This window comes from Alexandromys fortis, unplaced genomic scaffold (assembly GCF_014885135.2).
Source record: "Alexandromys fortis isolate MF-2015 unplaced genomic scaffold, M_Fortis_MF-2015_v1.1 scaffold_58, whole genome shotgun sequence".
Taxonomy (NCBI): Eukaryota; Metazoa; Chordata; class Mammalia; order Rodentia; family Cricetidae; genus Alexandromys; species Alexandromys fortis.
In genome coordinates, this window is record NW_026067940.1 from 6,917,384 (window position 1) to 6,936,471 (window position 19,088).

Below are 19,088 nucleotides of genomic sequence, written 5' to 3' on the forward strand. Positions count from 1 at the left end.
ATTATAAACATCTTAAAAAGAACCTAAGATCTACAATCATAACATAATGTCGTGTTCAAGCAAATTCTTCTTAAACTGAAATAACAAATATATAATATACCCTGGATACCTAAAACTTTAGTCTTCTGGGACTTCAGCAATTCTTAAGTTGCTGGATTCATTATGAATTCCTTAGCAGAATATCTTAACCATTATCAGCAATATTTATTTTAATTATGTGCTTGTGTAGGCTGTATGTGGTTATGTGCACATGAGCTAATGGATGTTGAGAACTGAACTCAGGTCCTCTGCAACAGCAGTATATTTTTAACTAGTGTACCATCTTCTGCTTTTTAAAAATAACAAAACAAAACAACATTAAGCATGCCTACCTATGCCTACATGCCTTTAATCGCAGCACTCAGGAAGCAGAGGCAGGCAGATCTCTGTGAGTTTGAGGTGAGCCTGGTCTACAAAGTGAATTCCAGAACAGCCAAGACTACACAGAGAAACCTGTCTTGAAAAATCAAAAACGACCCCTCTACCACATTAAAAGAACAAAACAAAAAACCACCAAACATTTATAGTGTGTGTGGGCATGCCTGCCAGGTTGTGCATGTACAAGACAGGACAACTTGCGGGAACTGGTTCTCTCCTTCCACCGTTTGTATTCTGGAGATCAAATTCAAGTTGTCTTTGCCTGCTGAATCATATATTGCTGTTCCTTAACTACATTTTAAAAAGATAAAAATCAAAAAGAAAAAGGTCAAAACAGCTACATGTCAACTAAAGGACATAAGTATCACTATGCTTCAGTTTCCTTAGCTGTAAAATGAAACAGGAAATTCCTAACAGTATTGCTCCAAAAAAACAACCTATTAAATAAATATATACATTTAGAACAGTTCCTGGCAAGTAGCACAAGTAATTGATTTTGGTATTACTTCAGAGACAGAAGTATATATATATATATAAAATATGGTTTTTAATTCTTCTACATATCTTCCAAGCCTTCCTAAAGGGTACGTTATTAAAGCCACTGGTTGGTCTTCCAGCACCCATACAGCAGCTAAAATGGCAGTAAGTTCAGTTTCAGGATCTGATCAGGATGGCACACAGTTGGTGCACAGGCGCAAACACAGGCAAACACTCAAAACATAAAATAAAATATTCAAGTAAATAAGGTAATAAAAAGACCCATGTAACTTCATTATACAAATAGCATAAATTCTTAGGCACAGATTTTACTGTGATAATAATTGCAACAATAGCACAATTTTCTTGTTTTTGAATCAGGGTCTTGCAATATCACAGTTGGTCTAGAATTTCTGGGTTCATGTGTTCTGTCTCAGGTTCCTAAATAGCTGGACTATCTGCTCATACTACTGGGCTTAGCTAGCAGTGGGTATTTTATATAACTGCAAATTACTGGACATTTAACCTTTGGATTCTAAAACCAGATAAGAAAAAAAATCAGGTGTTTATTTCAATGATTTACAGAAAAAGCTAAGCGCCAGGCATAGCGGCACACACCTTCAACCCTTGTGAGGCAAGAGCATTTGAGTTCAAGGACAATCTAGGTAACAGACCTTATCTCAAGGAAAATGGGCAAGTTCACATTGTTTTCTTTGACACAGATCACTGGGTACTTTTAAATAAGAGACCTTTAAAGCATGACAGAATGCACATAAACTGACAGTTTGGTCAGTACAGCAAGACTGTAGAAATACAAACATACCTGCATCATCTGATTCCTGAAACTGTGAGTAATCCACGACCTTTCTATTTCTGCAGAAAAAGACAAATATAGGTAATTAAAAAAAAAAAGTATGACTTCTAAGACAACAGAATACACATTTTAGTTTTACAAACAGTAGTTCTCAGGCCAGGAATGCACGCCTTTAATTCCAGTTCTTGGGAGAGAAAGGCAGGCAGATCTATATGAATTTGAAGCCAGACAAACTCTGTGAGACCCTGCCTCAAAACAACAATAACAAAAATCCAAACAAACAGACAAAACCAACTCTCCAACTTCTACCACTTACCTCAGTGACAGCTTAAACACTGTTCTTCCCAAGCTTTATACTTCCTACCTTCCCAAGAACAGAACAGGAAACCAGGGCCACTCACCACACATGTTCATTATACAGACATTCCATATACATCTATTATATACTGATGCAGAAACAATCTTGTACACTGTAAATATGTATTACTCGCACTGGTTATATCCATGCAGGAAGGGATTGGGCAGGAGAACCAGACTAGGATGCTGGGTACAAGGGTGGAGTGGGAGGAGTCACCAAAGATGCAGAGAAGCAGCATGGAAAGAACATCCATGAGGTAAGCAAGCTTGGGACAGCACACAGATTAATAGAAATCAGTTAAGTCACAAAAGCTAGCTAAAAACAAATTTTAAGTGTTATTTTAGCCCCCTCCCCGCTTCTGTATTATACAGTCCTGGCTGTTCTGGAACTTGCTTACATAGACAAGGCTGTCCTCTAACTCAGGAGATTCTCTTGCCTCTGCCTCCCCAGCACTAGGGTTAAAGGTATTTGACACCATGCCTGGCTGCTATTTTTAATTCTTGGTTTTTTAGACACAGCTTCGTGGTGTAGTCCTGGTTGTCCTAGAACTCATTCTGTAGACCAGGCTGGCCTATAATTCAGAGATCCACCTGTTTCTGCCTCCTAAATGCCGGGATTAAAGTCATACCCTCTTTTCTGGGGAAAGGGAGGTGTGTGCATGTGTGTTTTATTTTTACTGTTATATGCATAATATTTATACTTGATAAAACAAAATTACTGCTAGGAAAAAGTGTTGTTCTCCCCCACCCACCCCCAAGACAGGGTTTCTCTGTAGCTTTGGGGCCTGTCCTGGAACTCTCTCTGTAGACCAGGCTGGCCTCAAACTCACAGAGATCCACTCCTCTCTGCTCGAGTGTTGGGATTAAAGGTGAGTGCCACTACTGCCTGGAGCAAAAAAAAAAAAAATTTTTTTTTTTTTAAATTATTCTATATACAGTACTCTGTCCACATGTTTGCCTGAACGCCAGAAGAGGGCACCAGATCCCACTGTAGATGGTTGTAAGCCACCAGGTAGTTGCTGGAAATTGAACTCATGACCCCTTGAAGAACAGCCAGCGCTCTTAATCTCTGAGCCATCTCTCCAGCTCCAGTTTTTAAGATATAGTTATATTATAATGCTCCCAAATTATGATAAGATTAAGCGTTAGAAGAAATTTTTTTTTTTTTTACTGTAATCAAAGATGTTTAAAAAAAGATGGGGCTGGAGAATGGCTCAGGTTAGGAACACTGGCTGTTCTTCCAGAGTACCTGAGTTCAATCCCAGCAACCACATGGGAACTCACAACCATCTATAATGAGATCTGGTGCCCTCTTCTGGCGTGCAGATGCATATGCAGGCAGAACATTATATACATAATAAATAAATCTTAATAAAAAAGGGACTTTTTAAAAAAATGTATGTGTACATTATCTATGTATGTGCATGCATACCGTATGTGTTCTGGTACCCAGAGAGAACAGTTCTCAGATTCCTAGGAAATGGAGTTAGATGGTTGTGAGGATGCCTAACTTGGGTGTTTGCTTTTTGTTTTGAGACAGGAATCTCACTATGTAACAAAAGCTGACTTCAAACTCAGACTCCTCCTGCTGCCCCTTTTCCAATTACAGATGGGTACCATCATACCTCACCAATGGAATTCTGTCTTCTGCTTTGTTCTATGAAAAACTATAAAATCTGGAGTTGACTTTAACGTATGTAGGGGAATGTGCACAGGTCATATATAGCATTCTACATAAGGAACTTGAGAAGTGTACTTGGATGCTTGCTGTACTAGGGCTAAAATATATTTTTAATGAACTTGTTCTTGTCAAACAGCAAGCTGAAGCCTAACATTTAAGAGGAGGATTACTAAAACACAAGGTCATGCAATGTTCTATTTATTCCTAGCCAAAACAAAAGTCTTGTCAAAATCCTACTACAGCCAGAAATGGGTGCTACACACCCCTCATCTCAGCCCCTAAGAAGCAAAGGCAGGAAGGTAAAGAGTCTGAGGTGGACTGAGCTGCAGAGAGCCCTAGACTCAAACTGTTATTTAAATTCCAAGTGGACAGTAACTACCAGAAACGTAAGCAAATACAACATAATTCAACATAGCTCAGATGACTGAACTAAACTGAATCAGGGCTCTGCCACAAAGTAGTTCTATGTCCTCGAGTAAGGGATTCCCCCTCACTGACCATGTTTTTCAACTGTAAAATAGGAGGAATACAAACTACTAGACGGGAGACATGGCTCAGTGGCTGAAGTGGCTCTTGACCAGTTCCACTCACAGCAAGAGGTTCACAATTCTTGTAACTCAAGCTCTAGAGAATCCTACTCACTCCTCTGGACTCCACATCCACATACCCACAATTACAAACAAATATTTAAAATTGTATATATAAATGTATATATATAGTTTTTTGAGACAGCGTCTTAGATGGCTTCAACTCACTGAGACCTATCTGCCTCTGAATTAAAAGCAAAACGAAGTAAGTCTTAAAACAAAGCTACTCAAGATTGTCCGGAGAATTAGTGCTACATAAATAATGGCTATCTAATAAATATCTATCTCCCTACTTTCATGTTAACTTATTTTCAGCTTTTTTAAAAATTATTTATTTATTATGCATACAATATTCTGTCTGTGTGTATGTCTGCAGGCCAGAAGAGGGCACCAGACCTCATTATAGATGGTTGTGAGCCACCATGTGGTTGCCGGGAATTGAACTCAGGACCTTTGGAAGAGCAGGCAATGCTCTTAACCTCTGAGCCATCTCTCCAGCCCCCTATTTTCAGCTTTTTGGTAGCTTTCCAGTTTCCTTTTAGGTTGGGAAGAATAGGCATTTTCTTTTTCTTTTTTTGGTTTTTCGAGACAGGGTTTCTCTGTAGCTTTGGAGCTTGTCCTGGAACTAGCTCTATAGACCAGGCTGGCTTCGAACTCACAGAGATCTGCCTGCCTCTGCCTCCCGAGTGCTGGGATTAAAGGTGTGCACCACTGTCACCAGTGGCATTTTCTTTTTTAATCAGAGTTCAGAAGAGGGCATCAGATCCCCTCAAACTGGAGTTTTTCTGAATGGTTGTGAGCCACCATCATGCTGGGAATTGAACCTTGGTCATCTGAAGAGCATCCAGTGCCCTCAATCACTGAACCACTCTCTAGCCACAAACAGTATTTTAAAGATAACAATTGAATTATACCAATTTTTACCATTTAAGTCAACTGGAGTTCTATCCAAACAACTCTACAACTTTGTACTAGAAAGAAAAATCTCCAACATAAAAAAATACGCAAAAAAGAATGCTTGAGGGGAAAAAAGCAACCCCAGAAATGTTCAAATTTCAACGATATACCTTTACTTACTTTAGCTGATAAAATCTGTGTACTATACTGAAAATGTAACATGAAGCTTGAAATGGTGGCATAGGCCTGCAATCGAGCCATTGGGTGGTGCAAACAGGACTGCTTTGCTGTGAGCATGAAGTCAGCCTGGGCTATAAAAAGAGATTTTGGAACCAGGCGTGGTGGCGCACGCACGCCTTTAATCCCAGCACTTGGGAGGCAGAGGCAGGCGGATCTCTGTGAGTTCGAGACCAGCCTGGTCTACAAGAGCTAGTTCCAGGATAGGCTCCAAAACCAGAGAAATCCTGTCTCGAAAAACCTAAATAAATAAATAAATAAATAAATAAGATTTTTGCCCTAAATAGAAAAGAATGTACCTTTTGGGACAGAGTATAATTCAGTGATAGAATGTCTTATTAGTGGCTCCCTACCCCAGATAAAATGGGACAGGGGATGCTTGTTTATAATGAACTATTTGGTTCTGAACATTGGTAAGTTGAGGTTTAAAGGTAATAGGATTTTAAAAGTGGTGGTGGTACAAATTTGTAATCTCAGCATTTAGGAGCCAAAGGCAGGAGAATCAGGCCATTATTTTCAGCTACACAGGGGAGCTGAAGGCCAGCCTGAGCTACATAAGATGCTGCCTCAACACCCCCACTCAAAACCAATGGGATTTCAATTATAATTCAATTTCTTTCTACTGAACAGTGAAAGCATGTTGAGGGCTGGTAAAAATGGGTAAAGGTACTTGTCAATCTCTAGGACCAGCACGGTGGAAAAGAAGAATGGCTTCCATGGTTGTCCTCTGGCCTCCATAAACACAATAGAACACATGCACACCCACACAAATAAATACTTGTAACAATTATTTTAAAGAACAAGAATGCTAGTTTCACATGCCAAGAATATCTTTTGTCTGCTCTAAGAAAAAGTATTCTTCTCTCTGAAGAATGAAGGAGTACATTGTTTCAGAGTTAATAGAGGTTACCAAGCTTTGAAATTATTTCACTTAACCCCCTTAATTTTACATTAAGAAAATGGAATGAGGCCACTCAGTGGTTAGGAGCACTGGCTGCTCTTCCTAAAGGACCCAAGTTCAATTCCCAGCACCCACAGGGCAGTTCACAACTGTTTGTAACTCCAGTTCCAGGGGTCTGACAACCTTACAGACATACACTCAGGCAAAAAACAAACAACTTAGCTCTGTTTTCTGTTGAGACAGCTCACTATGTAGCTCCAAAACTCACTAAGTAGACCAGGCTGGCCTTCAACTCATCAAAGAGATCCACTCCCTCTGCCTCCCAAGAGCTGGAATTAAAATTGTATACCACGATGCCAATTAGAATTTAATGTTTTGTAACAAGTCTGCTTATCTGCCTGAAATCTGTATAAGGAAAACTTCTATACCATGGACAACACAGCCATTTTTAAAATTAAGTCTAAGAGACTTTTAAATAATCTACAGTTCAACCAATGGTTGATCTCACTGCTACTTCTATCCCAAAGTTAATTATTATTATAAAACCTGACTTTTCTGGGGGTTGGAGAGGTGGCTCACTACCACTTGTAACTTCAGTTCTAGAAGGTCCAACACTCACGATGAATGAGGTGCTGCAGAGCAACACTTTAACTTATAGGCCACAAACCTTTGTTACTGGGCCTTGGACTCATTTATTGGTGCATAAACAGCATTTTAAAAGAAAAACAGCAAATAGAAAATAATAAAGAAAACTGTACTCTATCTAACACACCTAAGTTCACAATCTATCTCCCAGGCATCCACATTCTTGTACAATGTTGATTATAACATACACACATTTCAATTGGAATTCTACCAAAGTAGTTCAAGAGCTACTGGGAGTGTGGGGAGAACAGACTGCAGAGAGAGACACTTCCAGATTTTTGTTTTTCCCTTTAGAAGAACAACTCTGTTTATAACCTACGGCCACAAAAGTGGTATTTTTGTGTAAGTAAATGTCACATGTGTGCAGGCGCTCAAGGAAGAAAGAGACCAGGAGGTCTGGGTGTCTACTCCCCTAGTGCTGGTGTTTTGGATGGTTGAGGCAGCAGGGTCCTCTGGAAGAACAGCAAATGCTCTTAATCCCTGAGGTTGCTTTTCAACCCTTCCTATTTCTGTCTAAAATTGGTGTTCTTTCTACTCTAAGCCTCCTATGTGCAGAAAATCTGGAGTACACCTTCAAACCTGACTCAAAATATTTTTCATTTGAGATAGCAAGCTTCTTAAAGTTTAAACACTGTTAGCCAGATGTGATTACACATGCCTTTAATCCCAGTGTGTGTGTGTGTGGTGGGGAGTGCAGAGGCAGGCCTCAGCTAGCCTGGTCTACATAGCAAGTTCCAAGACGGCCCGGGCTATAAGAGACCCTGTCCTTAAATTAATAAAAGACCTATCAGATTTTGATAGTAGTGATAGGAAGACACAGCAATACTCAGCAGATTCTGTTATACTGAATTCTAAACAATCTTATCCAGCCTTGAATCTTGTCAATAAAATCCCAAAAGAGAACTAGGATCCATTCATGATCTCCATGGTAAAATTCCATTTATTAAATGGTTCTTCACAGGGAGTCCAAATCTGCCTTTACCATCTACTGACTAGGTCACGTAGTTCTATATACTTTAATTACCTTGTCTAACCCTATCCCTTCCTCCTCAGAGTAGCCCTTATGCTAACCTCATTTTTTTTCCTTCAAAGTAAATACTGTTTTGGTTTGGTTGGTCCTAAGACAGTCTCTAAATTGCCCCTCTGTTGCAACTCCCTATGTAGACCAGGCTGAAGCCAAACTCAGTTATCTGCCTGCCTCCATCTCCCCAGTGCTAGGATTAAAAGTGTGTGCCTCCATGCCCAGCCCCTAAACACTATGGTTTTAAGACTCACTCATTATGTATCTTAAGAACTTTCTTGCCGCTCTAGTTGATTTCCTCCAAATAAAAGATAAAGTCTGTCCTGTAATGCCCACAGTAAATATGACAATGTGGTTCATAAAAGATAGGGGGTGGTGGTGGCTGGAGATGGCTCAGAGGGTTAAGAGCACCGGCTGCTCTTCCAGAGGTCCTGAGTTCAATTCCCAGCAACCACATGGTGGCTCACAACCATCTGCAACGAGACTGGTGCCTTCCTTGCCAGAAGTACATTGTATGCTTAATAAACAAATAAATCTTTTTTTAATATTTCATTCATTCATTCATTCATTCATTCATTCATTCATTCATTCATTTATTGTGTAGACAATATTCTGTCTGTGTGTATGCCTGAAGGCCAGAAGAGGGCACCAGATTGTGAGCCACCATGTGGTTGCTGGGAATTGAACTCAGGCCCTTTGGAAGAGCAAGCAATGCTCTTAACCTCTAAGCCATCTCTCCAGCCCCTAAACAAATAAATCTTAAAAAAAAAAAAAAAAGATAGAGAGGGAATAATAAGGGCTACACCTTCCTCTACTAATTCTACTTTATGTTCACACAATCCAACATTTCAGTTGTCTCTGCTCCTTCCTACAGTGAGTTTCACACTCTAATTCTAATGACTTTCTTCACACAGTTTCAACATAGTCTATTTCTCCCAACTTCCTATCTTCTGCAGATATTTTCCAAGCCAGTCTTCACCTACGTCAAAGAATAAAACAGCCCCTTGCCCCTCGGGGGAAAAAAAAGACAAGAACATGATGACAGGCCAAGACCAGAGAGATTACAACAGTTGTCCATCCGTCTGAGACATTCTGTTTGGGTTTGGATTTCTCCATCTTCCAAGATCTTGATGTGAAACTGAAAACTCTTGCTAAAATAAAAACTCAGCATTTTCACAGAATTCTTTTGCTCTAATAAACCTTTTATGTTTCCCTTCTGTGATGCTGGGGTAGAATTTAGAACTAGCCAAGCACACTACCAGTAAGCTATGTCTGTCTCATTTAAGGAAACAAAAAAGCAAAGAGTTTACTTAAATCAGTGAACTTTTTAGTGCATAAATTAATTGTTCATCTAAAAGTAAAATCAGGGCTGGGGACAGCTCAGATGGTAGAGTGCCTGTCCAGCATGCACAAAGCTGTGTTTAAACCTTAGCACTATATCAATTAGGCCTGGCATCAGGTTTGTAACCCCAGGAAGAAGAAACAGAAACCCAAGGCCATCCTTGACTACATATTAAGTTATAACATGAGACTGTCAGAAAACAGTAAACTCAACATTTTAAGAGCATACATTTGGGTGTAAAAGGTGTAACTGAGCAGTAAAAAACCATACGGTATAAATTTGTCTTGTAATTCACATTTTAAAAAATTTGTCTCTCAGACTAGAGAGATGGCTCAGCAGTTAAGAACATGTGCCACTCTTAGGCAGGGCATGGTGCCTGCCTTTAATCCTAGCAGAGGCACATGGCTCTCTGAGTTCCAGGCTAAGCAGGACTACATAGGGACCATCTTGTGGGGGGTACGGTGAGGGGTATTAAATGAAGTCATTATGCAGGCCAGCCAGGCCTTGGACTTTTCATATTCCTGCTTTGTTTCCCAAGTGCTAGAATGACAAGCATAAGTATACCTACACATTTAGCTTATAAGACTTTCCTGATGCCTTAAAAATTTAAGTCTATAGATACAAATTTCTTTAAAGTCACATTTCTTATTCATAGGCACTTATACATCTAGAAGAAAAAAACAAAAATCACAAGGAAAACAGGTTCATCTAGAAGCACATTTAACGGGGCACTAAATTTAAGCACATTCTTGTACTTACTTGCTAAATTCTAAAATTTCTCCAATTTCCAAATTTCCCCTTTAACAGTTTTCTTTAAACTACTTTCTTGCTAAGAAAAAAATATTAAATTTTAGAATTCAGACATCTCAATTTTTTTTGAAAAGACAGCACTCCTGAAAAACTTAATTTTAATCAAACTACAAATAAAAGTAACACCCTATCAATTTGTAAGAGCCTACATTCTTTTCTTTCTTCTTTTTTTCTTTTCTGATTTTTCGTAACAGGGTTTCTCTGTATAACAGTCCTGGCTGTCCCGCTTTGTAGACCAGGCTGGCTTCAAACTCACTGAGATCTGCCTGCCTCTGCCTTCCAAGTGCTGGGATTAAAGGTGTGTACCACCACCACCAATCATCTGAGACTATACTTTTTCATTTAAGTAAAGGCAAAGATGTGAGCAGGGGTGGGGTGGGGTGGAGGGTGGTGGTGTAGAGAATACAACAACAAAACTCAAAACCAAATGTGCCAGCATTTGGGAGGTTAAGGGCAAGATTTGTGGTCATCTTCAGCTACAACACAACAAGTCTGAGGCTGGCCTGGAGCTATTTAAGACTCCAGTTCAAAAAAAAACAACAAAGAAACAACAAAACACTCAGTGGTAGCCTTGGTGGTTAGGAGGGCTTGCTGATACAATCATGAGGACAGGAATTTGAATGCCATCACTCACATACTAAGCCAGGTGTCCCAGAGCATGCCTGCAGCTCCAGCTCCAGGGAGGCAGAGACTGAAGGGTCCCAGTGCTTACTGTCTAATCAATTTAGAAAACGTGAGCATCTCTGGAAGAGACCCTACCTCAAAGAGTGATGGAAAACACAAGATGTCTTTTTATTTGGGAGGGGGTTCTGAGACAGGGTTTCTCTATAGCTTTGGGGCAAGATGTCTGCTTTTGACCTCTTTGTACACGTGTATACACACACACACACACACACCATCTCAGAAGGAAAAATTAAAAACAGGGCCAATGAGAGAGCTCAGAGACTAAAGGTACTTGTGCCAAGACTAGGTTCAAACCCAGAACCCACAAGAATGGAAATATTTCCACAAGTTGTCCTCTGACCTCAATCAGACAGGTAGTATGTATATCAACACATATACTGAAGTAAATACAATTTCTAAAAAAATTTAAAATCGAGTATTTTTTTAAGAGCAATAAATCAGCTATGTTACAATGGAGGCCTAAGTGCTGATCTGAATGACTTCAGTTCACAGAAAGTACACTTACTATGCTAGATCAAGAAAATTGGGTGAACCAGTAACTCTGAGCCTTCTCATTTTTTATTTTTTAATAAAGATTTATTTTTTATGTGTTCTGCCTGCATATACGTCTGTGTGGGGTGTCAGGTCCCCTGCAACAGTAGCTACAGACAGTAGTGGAGCTGTCTGCCATGTGTGGAAGAGGAAGCCAGTGCTCTTAACCCCTGAGCCATCTCTCCAGCCCCCTTCTTTTTTAAAGACAGGATCTCACTGTACAGCCCTGATTAGCCTAGACCCCGCTACCTGCTTCTGCCTCAAGTGCTGGGATTAAAGGTGTGTGTCACCATGCTGGGACAGTCCTCATCTTTTATAAGCAACATTTTTCTTCTTTCTTTTCAAGGTTCCAGAGTCATGAAAGCACTCTGAAAGTTAAAATAAAAGATAAAAAAAGACATATGCTATGTTCTTTAATTTAATGAACACTTGCAGCATACTATACACCAAACAGAAGACAACGTGGTCACTATGGAGGTGGAAAAATGACCAGGACTGTTACCTATAAAATGGTCTGTAAGTCACTTTGATAAAATGAAACCTACTACTATCAACTTTACCACCTATTTTTTCCCTTCCCTTGAAGTAAAAGACCAAAACCAACCAAACAAACAAAAAAATCTTTTAAAAAACAATACCCCCCCCCTTTTCCGAGACAGGGTTTCTCTGTAGCTTTGGAGCCTGACCTGGAACTCATAGAGATTCATCTGCCTCTGCCTCCCAGTGCTGGGATTAAAGGCTTGCGCAGCCACCACCCAGCAATACTGTTGTTTTGTGGAATAAGGGGTCATTTTTGCTGAGCTCCACAGCCCTCAGGAGTTCTTTGCTGCTAAAATACACAGCTGCTGCTCCACTCCATCTGCAGCACAGTGTGAATCGGAAAATGAAGTTTTCATTCTAGGGATCTTTACCTAATTTCACTTTCAATAGCCACCCAGACACCTGTCCTAGTAGGACAGGTGGTGTCTCAGATCTGAGTCTGAAACCAGCCTGCTCTACAGAGTTCCATGCTTGCCAAGGCTATAGAGTGAGACCCTCCCCTCCACTCCCAAAAATAAATAAATACACCTGTTTGGCAAAAAGAAAGAGCAACCCAAGTTCTAACCCCAACTAGACCTCACTTTTATTGAGGTCCCAGTTAAGCTGCCAGTCAGCCCTCACTCCCACAATGAGTTTACCTCACTTTCTTCCTAACCCCTGGACTATGTACAATTTTTCATCAGTTAGTATGTCCCCAAAGTACTCACTATAATCTGAAAGAGCCATAAACTACTTGCCTAAACAGCAGCAAACTCACATAAGACATGGTAATTTGAAGGAAGATGTGGGTTGTAACAAACTGGAAAAAGCAAGCAGGTGGGTAACTCATTCTCGGCCTTTCCACCCCGCACGAGGAGGGAGTATGCAGTCCCAAACGACCAGGTGACAGATTACCGCATCGGGAGACACAATGGTGGGGTACCAAACCGCTGTCAGATCCAAACCTCTGTCACTAAGAGACTCCCGATATCGATACTTGGAATGACGGAGACTGACAGCTGTAAAAATCCTCAAGATCTAAATCTTCACCTATTTAGGAAACACTCCTTTACGTGTAACAGGTATTGACTTCGGTCTCTCTCCTCTATTCTTCCCTCCCTCTCTCCTTCTCCCACCCCACTCTGCCGCCCCCCCCGCCCCCCAGGCCTCAACAGATTGGACCAAGCCACACCCCTCCACCCAAGGCACATTCCCGTACAACAGCCCTGGAAGACATTAAAGGAGAGCCCACCGAGAGAGGAAATTAAAAACTTCTTGAAACCATGGTAATCAAAGTCTGACGGCTAGCGGAACATTACGATTAACGTCACTCGGGAAGAGAGAGGGTTACAGACATATCCGAGACGTGTACGCGGGTGAGGGGGAACGAGAACCACACGGGATTTGGGTCGCGCGGTTAACGCGCACGTCCCCGGAGGAAGGGCATTTGCAGACGGGGAAAAGAAAACTTGGGGTTAACTCGTCCGGAGCTCATACGTGGAAGGGACGGGGGAAGCAGCGGCCCTTATTTTTCGGGGCTTAGAGGCAAAACTCACTTTCACCCCAGGGGGAAAAGAAAGCGTGGGTCCCGCCCAAGCCGGGTTGGGAGGCGGGGCCTGCAGCGACCCCGAGGACGGAGGCGGGGCCGGGCAGCGGGGCACAGGCAACCCGCTAGCCAAGGCGCTAGGCTGCCCGCGAGCCTCGGGAGGACGGGATCGCGCGTGGCGGGCCCCGGCTCGGCGGCAGGCTCGGGTCAGGCCCAAGGGCTGCGGCCTACCGAGGAGCCGACCGCGCGTCGCGTCAGCTCCAGGGCCAGGGCGGCGGGCCGGGCGGCCTCGAACTAGCCCCGGGCCCGGGAGGGGGGTGGAGGCGGCGAGCACGGGCGCGCCCCCGCCGCCCCGCGCGCCGCCGAGCACCCCACGCGCCGGGGCGCGCGCTAACCCCCAGAGAAAGCCGCGTGTGGTCGTCAGGAGCACGACTGCAGGCCCGGCTCCTTTGCCGCTCGCCCCGTCCACCCCGCCCCGGGCCTGGGACTCCACACTGACCTGACAGGCCGAGACATGTTCGCTGTCGAGGCACGACCGAGTCAAGGAGCCGAGGATCGGGACCCCCCTCCCCGCGCACTCGGCGCCCCACCCCCCCGCTCCGGCCGGCCGGCGGGGCCGCTGCTGCCGAGGCCCGAGCTGCTGGCTTCTCCGAGTCCGCGGCTGCTTGTTTCGGGCCCCTGGATCTGACGAGCCCCCCGCTCCCCCGTCTCCTCAAAATGGATGAATCAAACCAGCCGAAAATGCGCCAAAGCCGTGGTGTAACCAAACGCGCTAGGGCCTGGGCGCTCCGCCCCAGCACGCCCGCTCATTGGCCACTACTGCCAGACGCGCCCTAGCCATTCGTCCGTTTGAATCATCACGCCTCCAAGGCCCCGCCCCACTCCCGGATAGGCCCCCGCCTCCTCCATGGGGTCCTGTTAGTCAAGATGCGCTGAGAGCACAGGCCTGCAAAACAAAAATGGTCGCCGATTGCCCGCCCCCCGGCTTCCACGCCAGAGCTGCAGATTCGGCTTGGGTTCAGTCTTGAGCCTCCCAAAGAACCTGATTTATATAGAGTTCAGTGTGGATCAGATGTTCGTGAAATAGATTTAATTGCTCCTAGCGTGATTTTTTGCAAATCAGCTAGTTGAAAGACTAGCTGAGATAGGCAGCAGATTCGTCACTAAGGGACTACTTCAGAATTGGAGGGAAATTTCTTAGGTTCAAAAATTTGACCTTAATCTTAGGAACCCTGTGCTCTGGCTTCAGCGTCAACTTCCCAGGCCTCAGCCACGCTGCTGGAGTTGAGAGTTATGCTCACGATCAAGGAATAGCTTCGATCCCGTTCTTCATTCTCCAGATCGATCTTTGTGAGCTACTTCATACTCGTTAAAATCCCATTTACCGACATTACCATTTCAAAGAGAAAGAGGTGGATGGTTAGGAGTGGGAGTGGTGGCAAAATACTTGCTTCCGAATTCTAAGTACCCCACTTAGCAATTGAATCGGTTTCCCTCTCTACCCCTCAATTTCACGACCAGCAGAAAAGGGAACATTACCTTATTATTAGAATAAACAAGGCCCTGAGTTGAATGGCCTTTAGGTTGGGTAATTTAAGGTTCAGTTTTTAGTAGAAGAAGTAGTTGGGGCTGCTTCAAGACATTTGAATTATAACTAAGGGCAACTCAGATTATCTAGTTAAAATATATAGGCATTTACTGAACGCCTAAATCTCTCAGGAGGGCGCAGTAGCCCTGTAGCAATAGCTGGGATTTATGTTATAGATTGGATCATCTGTCCCCCAGCGGACCGTGTGCCAACGTGGCCAGTCTGTGATAGAGTGTTTATGAGGCAGGAAATTGGGTGGAAGTCAGGATATCAAGGGTGCTCTTAAAGCTGTCGGGACCACGGCTTGACCACCCCTGTTTGTTTCCCTGTGGCCACAATACGATCAGTTTTACTTTGCTGACAGGCTTTGCACCACGATGTTCTACCTCTTAGCAGGTCCAAAGCCACAAGGCCAAGCAGCCCTCGATGGAGACACGTGACACCATAGCAAAATAAATCTGTTCTTATAAACTGGTCTTTCGAGTCACAGTGAAAGAAAACTGACACTTTACCAGCACATGCAGGCTGTAGTCCTTGCCACAGGCAATGTTAATAACCATTTGGAAGATGGGGGTGTGGTGGCGCAGTTGAAAACGCTTGCCAGCCTGCAGAAAGTCCTGAGTTCAGTTTTCAGCACAACCTAAAATGGGGCGTGGTGCAGAGGTAGAAGTTCAAGGTCACCCTGACTAACACTGAAGACTGTGGAGGCTACGAGAACTCCAGAGTTAACAACAAAACCAAGTGAAGATATGGTCCCCAAGCCACAGACCACATCACTATCTGCTTCCTGAAAGTCTCCATAGTAAAACTGGACTTCTCTGAGGGAAGAGAACAACATAATACAAGAAAAAAACATCTTAAAAGTTATACTTGGGCTGGAGAGATGCTCAGTGGTTAAGAGCATTACCTGCTCTTCCAAAGGTCCTGAGTTCAATTTCCAGCTACCACATGGTGGCTCACAACCATCTGTAATGAGGTCTGGTGCCCTCTTCTGACCTGTAGACATACACACAGAATATTGTATACATAATAAATATTTTTAAAAAAGTTATCCATGATCCTTTCCATTCAAAATCATTCACTTTAAAAAAGGTGTCAAAAAAAAAAACTCCAACATAACTGGGAAGTGGTGACACAAGCCTTTAATTCTACCACTCAGGAGGCAGAAGCAGGCAGATCTCTGAGTTCAAGGTCAGCCTGGTCTATAGAGTAAAGTCTAGGACAGCCAGGGCTAAACAGGGAAATCCCCAATCCCATCTTGAAAAACAAAACAAAAATCTGTGACACAAAATGTAGCATCTTAGCCGCGTTATTTTTATTTATTTATTATATTATTATTAGTTTTTCAAGGCAGGGTTTCTCTGTGTAGCTTTGGAGCTTGTCCTGGAACTCACTCTAGACCAGGCTGGCCTCGAACTCACAGAGATCTGCCAGCTTCTGCCTCCCAAGTACTGGGATTAAAGGCGTGTGTCACCATCTTAGCCACTTCTAAGTGTACATTCTGTGGCATTAAGTACATTCATAGTGTGCAACTATCCCCAAAATCCATCTCCAGAATTCCTTTTTTTATTACATCCCTCCAGTGTGTGTGTGTGTGTGTGTGTGTGTGTGTGTGTGTGTGTGTGACACCATGAATGTAGAAGCCAGAGGAATATTCTCAGGATCAGATTCTCCCCTGCCACTATGTGGGTCCTAGGAATCAAAACAAATGCTTTTACCTGTTGGGGTGGGAGGATCACCCGAGCCAGGAGTTCAAAACTAACAGGGAGGAACAGAGTGAAACACCCACCTCAACTCAAGAGGGAGGGCAGTGGAAGATGGCTTAGGAAGTAGATTCTTACTGCCAAGCCTGCTAACCATCTCCAGGACCTACATGGTAGAAGATGTCTTCTGATTTTCTGCTATACACTAACGTTTTAAATAAAGACAGTAGGGGGCCTGGAGACATGGCACAAATTGCCCTTCTAAAAGACCCAAGTTAGGGTCCTAGCACCCACCACCTGCAACTCCCAGGAATCTGATGCCCTCTTCTGGTCTCCATGGGAGCATGCGCGTGCAGGTGTGCGCGCGCGCGCGCGCGCGCGCGCGCACACACACACACATATACACACATACACATATAAAAATAAAATTTAAAGATGATAAGAGATGGGGTTGGAACTTGGTGGTATTACATGTGCTTAATATACAGCCCTGAGTTTATCTCCAGCAATCTGCACGTGTACACAGGTATGTACATTCACGTGTGTGAACACACATGTGCACGCACACGCGCACACCCACCCACCCAAACAACTAAAGCTGGGCAGAGCTGATCTGGCAGGACTGATGAATTTCCCATGATCCAAAGAAAACCCAACCCATTTTCTTCAAATACTGTGCTGTAATACCTAGGACCTTTTCCTCCTCCTCCTCATTCTTCTTTTCTAACTTGGCGAAGAATTGTATTAACCTTTTCTCAAACCTGATTCCCAGGCTTCTTCAGCTTACTACAAAGAATGAACTGTATATAAACAAGAACTGAAAAGAGTTGCAACATCCAAGGGGGCTTGGACGTAAAAATATTCGAGAGATTTCTGAAAGCAGTCACGTCAAGGACTAGCAGCCCCAGTAACTTCTCCCCGTTTCATCTTTCTCACAGTTGCCTCGGTTCCGTTTGCCCCATTCTTAGAAGCCTCATCGAAATTCTCCACATGGCCTGCAACTTCCTCGTCCTCTCCAGTGGCAGCTGATGCTGTGCCATTCCCCAGTTGTTTGGGCAGAGCTTCTGCCAGTCTCCTTGAGCCAGTCAGGCTGTCTGCACAGAGCGGATGTAGGACATTGGGAAGCGTCTCTGCCGAATGGTGGAAGTGTTTTCGGCCTGAACTTCAGGGTGTTAAAATGGATCATTGTTCCTCTTCAATACGAGAGATACTGTTTACACCTAAGAGAACTGGAGTTCTTCGTCATCTGCTGCGGCTATACTATATGAACCCCCTTCTTTCTGGGAACAGTTCCCTTTTCACCAATATGCACTTGTACCCACGCTCTGGCGAGTTTTTCCTGGGCCATGATAGCTTTTTTCACTTGGTTGGAGCAGAAAAGGGGCTGTGAGGGTGACTAGGGTTCGTGCTCAGGGGGTCTCTGGCAGAGCAGCTGAGATTAGGGGCACACAAGTGGGGATGCGAGAGGTGGCTAGAGGGGACACAGGGAGTCCTTGGAACTTTGAAAAATGCCTTACAGTGCCTACTCTGCGCAGGGCATGTCTAGTTCTGTTCTTCTAGTTCTAGTTCTGTTTCTTTTTCTTCTTTTCTACAATGAAGACCCGGTCTGTTACTTAGCCCAGATTGGGCTAAAACTCCTGATCCTCCTTCTTACCCCTCCCAGGTGTTGGGATCCCAGGCCTGTGCCACCACATCTGGCTGTTCTTAAAATTTTCTATTTCTAAGAACTAGGCACACATCTGTGATCCCAGCCCTGGGAAGTGGAGGCAGAAAGATGAGAAGTTCAAGGATACACACATAGTTTGGAGCTAGAGACTCTGTTTCATTAAAATATCCAAATAACTATGTATTTTATTGTGTTTTATGCATATGGGCATTTTGGCTGCATATATGTGTGTGTGTACCATATGTGTGCCTGGTACCTGGGGGGAGGACAGAATAAGATACTGGACCCCCCCCCCCTCCAGGCACTGGAGTTATAGACAGTTATGAACTGTCATGAGGGTGCTGGGAATCAAACCTGGGACCTTTGGACAAAAAGCCAATGCTCTTGGGCTGGAGAGATGGCTCAGTGGTTAAGATCACTGACTGCTCTTCCAGAGGTTCTGAGTTCAATTCCCAGCAACCACATGGTGGCTCACAGTCATCTATAATGAGACCTGGTGCCCCCTTCTGGCTTGTGGGGCACACATGGAAGGAATGCTATACACATAATAAATAAAATAAATATTAAAAAAAAAGCCAATGCTCTTATCACTGAACCATTTCTCCAGCACCCTCACCCAAAAGCTTAAATCAATGAAATCTCACATCCAGTCTGCTGACTCTGCC

General features: G+C 43.5%; 1 protein-coding gene across 2 annotated transcripts in view; it reads right to left on the reverse strand.

The window, feature by feature from the left end:
- The window catches only part of Nucks1 (nuclear casein kinase and cyclin dependent kinase substrate 1), a 29,092-nt gene extending 14,888 nt beyond the window's left edge, over nucleotides 1-14,204 (reverse strand). Inside the window, exons 1-2 of one of the 2 annotated variants that reach the window (XM_050147691.1) lie at nucleotides 13,966-14,204; nucleotides 1,718-1,767 (exon numbers count right to left, since the gene is read on the reverse strand). In XM_050147691.1, coding sequence (XP_050003648.1) covers nucleotides 1,718-1,767; nucleotides 13,966-13,982 — 67 coding nt within the window. In that variant the 5' untranslated portion in view covers nucleotides 13,983-14,204. The remainder of the gene's footprint in view (nucleotides 1-1,717; nucleotides 1,768-13,965) is intronic. The other variant, XM_050147690.1, reaches the window with a different exon arrangement.
- Between the last annotated feature and the right edge of the window lie 4,884 nt (nucleotides 14,205-19,088).